This window comes from Gekko japonicus, unplaced genomic scaffold, assembly GCF_001447785.1.
Source record: "Gekko japonicus isolate JY-2015 unplaced genomic scaffold, Gekko_japonicus_V1.1 scaffold1222, whole genome shotgun sequence".
Classification (NCBI taxonomy): domain Eukaryota; kingdom Metazoa; phylum Chordata; class Lepidosauria; order Squamata; family Gekkonidae; genus Gekko; species Gekko japonicus.
Window position 1 is genome coordinate 785,547 of NW_015173162.1, and position 7,594 is coordinate 793,140.

The 7,594-nt window shown below is 46.8% G+C and overlaps 1 protein-coding gene across 2 annotated transcripts in view; it reads right to left on the bottom strand.

Annotated features, from left to right (window-relative positions):
- Window positions 1-1,057: 1,057 nt before the first annotated feature.
- The window catches only part of TBC1D16 (TBC1 domain family member 16), an 80,273-nt gene continuing 73,736 nt past the window's right edge, over window positions 1,058-7,594 (bottom strand). The window contains exons 9-13 of one of the 2 annotated variants that reach the window (XM_015422469.1): window positions 6,457-6,591; window positions 4,758-4,944; window positions 3,857-4,036; window positions 1,598-1,744; window positions 1,058-1,386 (exon numbers count right to left, since the gene is read on the bottom strand). In XM_015422469.1, the coding sequence (XP_015277955.1) occupies window positions 1,141-1,386; window positions 1,598-1,744; window positions 3,857-4,036; window positions 4,758-4,944; window positions 6,457-6,591 (895 nt within the window). In that variant the 3' untranslated portion in view covers window positions 1,058-1,140. The remainder of the gene's footprint in view (window positions 1,387-1,597; window positions 1,745-3,856; window positions 4,037-4,757; window positions 4,945-6,456; window positions 6,592-7,594) is intronic. The other variant, XM_015422470.1, reaches the window with a different exon arrangement.

Below are 7,594 nucleotides of genomic sequence, written 5' to 3' on the forward strand. Positions count from 1 at the left end.
CAACACGGATGACACAAAAGGGCGGTGGGAAGCAAAGTTAGAAATCACTCTGTCCTTGGCTTTCCTCAGCGCTATACTTCCAGGTATATAGATGCAGCTCAGTGGTTCAAGTTGTCTTGTAGCTGGAAGAAATTAATTTTGTCAGTCCTTACAGGAAGCAGTGCTCCACAGGTCAAGAGCAGCAATGACAGCACGGACGGAAAGTATGGATTAAAGTGACAGAGGCAGGACACCATGGGAGAGACTGCAGCTATAGAAAAAGCAGAGCCTGGGGTTCCATTCAAATTTCCCCTCTACGACAGTGACCTGAAGTATCTAATGTAGTATACGTGTTTCAGGATACAGAAAGGCAGCTCTGATTGTATATGCCAACTGTTATAGCAAGACTCTGTATAATCACAGTTTGCATAATGTCTGATTATATTCACACTGAACTCCTAGAATTCCTTTCCCCTGACAGCAAAATTCTGATTTCTGACCTGCAGTAAACCAGTATTCTTGTCTATAAGAATAAAAAGGATTTCTAAAATAAGTGATCAGACTTTGGCCACACATGAAAACATTTCCCTTGGAAACCGAAAAGATGCACTTTATTATTATTATTGTTGTTGTTGTTTTTGGCAGACTGTATTTGAAATGACCATCATGGCTTAACACAGAAGCCAGTGAGCTGTGCATTTTGGTTTAAGCAAAGTATGCGGGTGCAGGTGCATGGTGCATTTAGGCTTAAAGTGAGATCTAATCCAGCCCCTTCACCCATCACTGATGTTGCTGGTGCCAGACGTCTTCCTAAGCAGCCTGCGTTTCCTTTTGCTTTGGGAGGAGGGCAGGTGAATCCTTTGTCACCCGTGAATCTTATTTGCCAGACTGACACTAGCATGCTTCCTTCAGATGTTCTGCACTGCAGAGCAGTAACACGATCATGATCATCAGATCAACCAATGACTTTCCTGATGCAACACATCAGTGAGGTTTCAGCTTTAACCAGAACACTTTCCCAGTAAGCACCTATATCTTTATGCCTTTCCCTTGAAAGAAAGATAGCACTAGTCCCCCTTCAACATCTGAGAGTCTCTCTCTCTCTCATGCCAATTTCTTTGTGCCCGTTCCAGTCACTGTGTGTCCTTAAGGCTAGAGTTGTCATTTCCGGAAGGTGAAGACCTCTCGCGATTTCAGTCCCCTTCGGCCTTCACTGCCTGATTTCGGAGACGGCTCATCCACCATGCCCCCATAAGGGCAGCTGTCAGAGTCCAGGTGATTTCCAGTACACTCCACAGCAGGGATATAGCCGCTGTCCCACATGCCAGTCCCACACAGTTTACATAAATCATGCAGGCTGCAGGTGATCCTGGGTAGCAGGCGGAATTGATACAGCAAACTTCTAGCCTGGAGGTGAGGCAGTAAAAGTTAATACAGAGTAAAAAGAGTGCTGACAGAAAGGATGGGCAACCAACATCAGCTATTTCAAGTCATAATGAAGACCCATCACCACCCGCCAGACACTCACACACAATACATCCAAAATATACCTTTTGAAACAGGTAGAATTACAAAGTTTACAAAATGGTTTCCTTGCAACCATGAGATTTTTATTTACCTTCCTGAGTACGAGCTCCCCATTCATGTGCATGGCCAAGTTCCCAAAATGCAGCAGCATCTGGTCAGTAGCCAGTTGCTGTTCAATGACATCGTCCCCATAGATCACCACTATGGCCACACAGATGAAGAGATGGAAATAATCTGTCTGCAACAGCAAAGAAAAAAAACAAAAGGCAGCAACTATGAGGGCAAGTTAAAAGGGGGCTCCAGGTAGACTGTCAAAGTAGCTTGCAGGACTTTTTGTCTTCAAAAGAGCCAATGAGCAGGCACCTCACTCTTACAACCACCAAAATCCTTAAACCTGCTGCCTGAGACAAGAAGGAGCACATACAAAAGCCATCCACAGGTTATCACAGCCAATCTGAACCTGGCTCAGCCTCACATACATGCCCCTGGCAGCCCTTACTTGTGCTTATGCTGTGCACAAGACACAGCATGTTTAAAAGCTCCTTAAGCATGTGTGAAGCTACCAGTACATCAAACATTTGCACACGTGCACAGCTGTCACCAGGGGTATGCAGCTCTGACAGGCAGACATTATACACACTAGGGCATGCACCCTCAGTAACGAGCTTTTAAACATGATGCTCACCATGTGCAGCAAGGTCTTCTCAAAATTTATTGTGGAATAAGCAATGCAAAAGGATACAAGGTAAATGGCTTTACCAATGCTTAGGGGAATCCATGAAACAGTCATAGATAGCAGCCACTGGCAGCACACGTTACCATCCCACACTATTTCTGAATTTCCCCAAGTTATTTGTCAGGCCAGACCCAGCAGAAAGGGCTGAGCTATATGGATCACTGAGCACTTCCTGCCCAAAGCTTCATCCATGTGCCCCAGACAGAAATGAAAGTGGTGCTGGCTGAAGGGCTTGGTCTAATTTTGGCAACCTTCTATGCTGCTCTCTGCTGCACAGTAATCCAGTGAAAGGCTGCTTTGCAAAGCCACAAAGGGCAACATCCAAATATTTAATGATTCTCAAGTAGATAAATGAACATGAAAAAGCACACTTTGTAGGGGCAAGATTCTTTGGGGTCACTTCCCAAAACAAACATGTCCCTTTTGATTTAAAAAAAATCATGACAGTGGAAAAGAAGAAGTCAAAATGGATAGGGGGATCAAGCTGGCAGCCAGTTAGGGGCACAAAAGTTGCATGCGCTACCACAGAATTCACACACGTTTAAGAAGTGAAAAATGACAGATGAAGGCTATCAAAATCTGGTAGGTTAGCAGGATTTGTAATAAAAGTGTGATGAGAATTTCTAGAGCTGAGCACCAGAGATTAACAGTGACAAATCACACAGGCAATGGCTTACACTAAACATGAAAGAAAACAACTCTTGTGGTTAGGGAATGAAACTTGTGTCAAACAACATTTCCTGTCTTTTCCTCACAGTGTGCCCAAATTCTACCTATCTTATTCTCCATGTATCTTGTCCACAACGCAGTGCTTCCCCACCCTAGTCTTTACTAAAAAAAAATTAAACCGATACACAAAATAGATACTTGATAACCAGAGTTAGCAATATTTAAGTTACAAAACAATACACTATGACTTTAATTCTGTTCACAGAATTAAAATTTTCTAGTTGCCAATATTGTGAGATTCATTGGCAGCAGAATTTAGACCAATTGGCTAAGGGTAGGGGAATCTCAGCCAGAAGAAATAGCCCCTTCATGTGACTGTGACATGCTAATTCCAGGCCAAAATCACCGGAGCAATTATTTGGCTAACATAAATGTGAGCCAACAGCCAGAGGTTAACACGTTCTGGTGGCAGCCCCCTCCTCCTGCAGACAAGACCAGGTCAGACAGAAACCGTGCCTTCTCCCCCACTACTTGGTCTGGAGGCTAACTTTCCAGGGAGGGCTGGAAATCAGCCTGTGCAGCTGTCCTTCAGAGCAGCATTTACAGCTTGCAGAAAGCCAGGCCCGCCAAGGCTGCATTGACAACTTTAAGGCAGGATGAGGGCTTTTCGGGTTGATGGGATGCGACAGCGGCAAGAACAGCCCAGGAGCTCAGTAATGAACTGTCAGGGTGAAATTTGCATCAATTTGTATAACATCAGAGGGAAACAGTAGGGGAGAAGACCAGCAAACTGCCAAGGAACCACGTGTTTCTAGTCATGGCTGAAGGAAGGGACACAGCTGGGAACCAGCAGCCACCACTGGCAGTGTTCCCATTCAGTATCCTCCCCAAAGACCAATGCAAGAGCCCCCGACAAAGGAGGAATCTCTGCCTCCAAGGCCTAACCTGGTAGTGAGCCCAGCAGGCTTCCCATATACGCAGAGCCTCCGCATCTGGAAACTCGCGCTTAAAGCAGAGGAGGATCCAGCGGTGACAGAAGAGCATCTGCAGACCATCCTCCCCAAGGGAAACCAGGTGGTGGTAGAAGCGCGAATGCATCAGCCGCAGCAGTTCTCGCAAGTACATCTGCAAAGAGAGTCTGGTGCTCAACTGACCCACAGCCTCTGGGGAGAGGGGACAACTTGCCTCCCACCCAGAAACCCAGCCAGTCCAGCTAACATATGCATACGTCTCAGAGCTGGCTCACACATTCTACCCAACAGGACATCCAAACTCACAATTGCCCACATGACCTGCCTGCTAAGTGTCAGAAAATGTGGAAGCTGTAGCAGCAGTTTCTGCGTATGGGAATTTCTGCATGCCGAAAACACCCCCCCCCCCATCACAGATGCTGCCACTGCAACTTCTAGAAGCACGCTCATCCGGCAATACACTGACCACTCCTGCAGGTGCACCAAGTAGCGGCAGCTTCCACAAGCAGGGTGCTCTGCGGATGTAGACATTCCTACAGCAACTTCTGGAAGTATGTGCATGTGACACTGCACTACTCATCCTTATATACTGCTGGTGCAGCAATTACTTATGAAAGGGTAGATAAAGCCCATAAACTGGCTCAGTGACACAGCTCTTGGGCCTATATTTCTGGAGACCCTAGGAAATGGGCTGCAGTGTCAAGCCCTGTGGCCTCTTCACCTCCTCCCAGATAAAGGGAGCATGAACCGGGGATACCATAACCTTCTGATAGTTTTGTAACCGCCACTAGTAACAACATCAATGTTAATGTCAGACTTCTAAATATCCTGGGACTTAAGCTGGTGGGAGAACAGCCCCATGCTCAAATCCTTACCAGCTGTTTCTCCATATCCTCATCACGAGGGGAGCTGACAAAGATAGTGTTCTGCATCAGACCCACGAAGCACCAAAAAGTATCTGATTCATCCAGAACCTCAGCCAGGATTGGAGCAACGAGATCAGACATCCCCTGGGAGTAGCCAATAGCAGGGCTGTACACTGCATAGTTCAGCAAGATTCGCCTAGGAAGAAGACAGTCAAAGGACCAAAAGATGAGGTTGGGATGGGGGAAAGGACCCTGTTTTCTCCCCAACGGTGAATTATCGGTAAAGACTTTGTCTTGTCTACCAGGCTGTGACTTTTTATAAAAAAGAGCAAAGAAAATATGTTGCATCCAGCGCATACAACCCATACAGATACAGGTTCTTGGTTTAAAAAAAGGGGGGGGGAGGGGCGGCTTTAATTCTCCGGGTTCATACAGAACTAATTAAGATCACACTCCCAAACATCAGCCTTGAAAAGTATTTGCAGGGTTGCCAGTTTGAAAAACCAGGTCAACAGCAAGACATAACCTTTCACCTATGACATGTCTCAGTACTGGGAAGCAGTACATTTTAAAAATTGACTCACCTTTAAATACATTTAATATGGAAAGCAAGCAAAATGCATGTCTCCCCCCCCCCCTGCCAAGTGCAGTCCTAGTGAGGTGGTACCAGAACCAAAAGCTGCTTCCCAGTGGGATAAAAATCCCAACATCAGCATCATCCTTGGACAGAATGCTTAGAGGAAGCCTCTCCTTATTGCCATCACAAAGGGGGACTTTCAGTAGCACCCACAGGGCACATTTCCAAAGCTACCCAACTCCCCAGCTGTGTAGTAAGAAAGTTCATAGCATGGCCTGTGCTTTATTTTAACCAGGGGTGGGGGGAAGGAGAGAGCCTAAATGGTTTTAGTCTTCACAGTTGCATGCACATTTGAAAACAAGATGGCAGAAGCATATACATAGGCTAAAACTGGTTGCAGTCTGAATTCCTACAAGTTTGAAATACACATGGGTTTTAGGCTTATTTCTAAACTTAAGCAGGAATGTTTCCACAGACTTAGATTTAAAACTTAGGGGACAGTCCAGCCAAGTTAAACACTTACATGATTTTAGTGACTGGAATTAAGTTTTGAGTTAAGCGCCTGCTGAAAATCAATAGAATTTTACAAAGCATTTTTGGCTTGATCTTATACTCTTATAGAATAGGATATTTACATGGACATCAGTTACATGTCCCTAAAGTAATCCTCCAGCTCATGACACATTGCTCACATGCTTTTTATCAATAAGTTGCTCTCCACTGCTAAATCACCAAGCATTATATTGTGCCTGACTCAAGCAGAAAAGATTACTTCCCCCCCACAACAACCTGCAATAGGAGCAACCCCAACATCTAGCCTAAAAATATATGCAGATGTGCATGTGTTTGAATGTATTTGACTGACCAAGCACTGGAGGCCCCCCCCAAAAAAGAAGCAACAGCTGCTCAACTCGAATTGGGCCCAAGCAGCCTTCCTAGAGTTGCCAAGAGCAAATTATGCAACTATAAAAGTGCTTAACAAGTATCAACTGCTTCATGCTGAAGGCCTGTGCATCTTTCAGGGTTCAGCTGGGGCCATGGTATCTGGACACGTGACAAGCTTGGTGTTCTAAGATGGTTGGAGGTGGACGTCACATGCAAAAATGTGTGTTGTGTAAATGGAGTAGTCACCTCATTGTTTCCACATTGGGGTTGTTCTCTCCTCGGAAGAACTGGTTGCTGCGGTCAGTCCTCACCACGTCTTTGTCAACTGTGAACTGCACGTTTCGCCAGAATGCCTTCTGCTCATCCGGTGTCATAGAGAGTCTGAGCATCACACAACAACATGAGTACATCCCAAAAGCAACTGCAGCTGAATTTGGTGGGGGGGACCAGGGGATCCTTTCAGCCCTACAACCTTGTAGATAAGGGAGAAGTGCCAAGATGAAGAACTGAGGCACATGTGGGAAACAAAACTAGACCTCTTCCTCCTGTAGCAATCTTAACTCAAAGGTTCTTAACAGGTATATTATGTTAATGAGGAAGGAGGGACACCTCATTCATCTAACAAAGTAACAGTAAGTCATGACTTGAGGTGAACTTTGTCACAAAGCCAGAGGATCCCAACAAGCCAATGAAAACACCAGCATCATGCACTCAAAGTCTCTCTCTCTCTCTCTCTCTCTCTCTCTGTCACACACACACACACACACACAATTGGGCACCTGAATTTGCTATCAGCTTTCCAGAGACCTGGAAAGCTGAAACTGCCAGTGGTACATCTGATCAGGCCTCGGATCGGGCTGGAGCGCGCCGGTACGTCGCTCCGGGAGAGAGGCACGGGGGGTGGGGCGGTCACATGGTGAAGCCCCGCCCTTTCTTCTGGCCGCCCTATGCTTCCAGCCTCATTCTGTTCCAGAACAAGGAAGAAGCAGGAGGGTAAGTCGGCTTCCTCCCCCGTCTCTGCCTGGCCGAGGCTGCTCCAGCAGCCTCTGCTAGGCCTCCAGGGCCAACCCAGACCTTCCCGGAGGTGTGCGAAGCCGTGCACCCCAGAAAAAATCTCTCCCCCGCCTCTGCCTGGCCGAGGCTGGTCTCGGTGGCAGCTGCGATGGGGGGGGGGGAATGTTCTCCTGCCTCCCTGAGCCCCACCATAGAGAACAATGGAGGGGAAGGGGGCAACCTGTTTGGGGGCCCGTAGAATTGGACCCCCTGGTTCAATGTTCCTGAAACATGGCGGGTATCTTGGGGAGAGGCTCCAGCAGCTACCCTGCGATTTTGGAGCCTGTCCCTCAAACCCCCTCCCCTCCAGCCCCCAGAATATACCCTATGT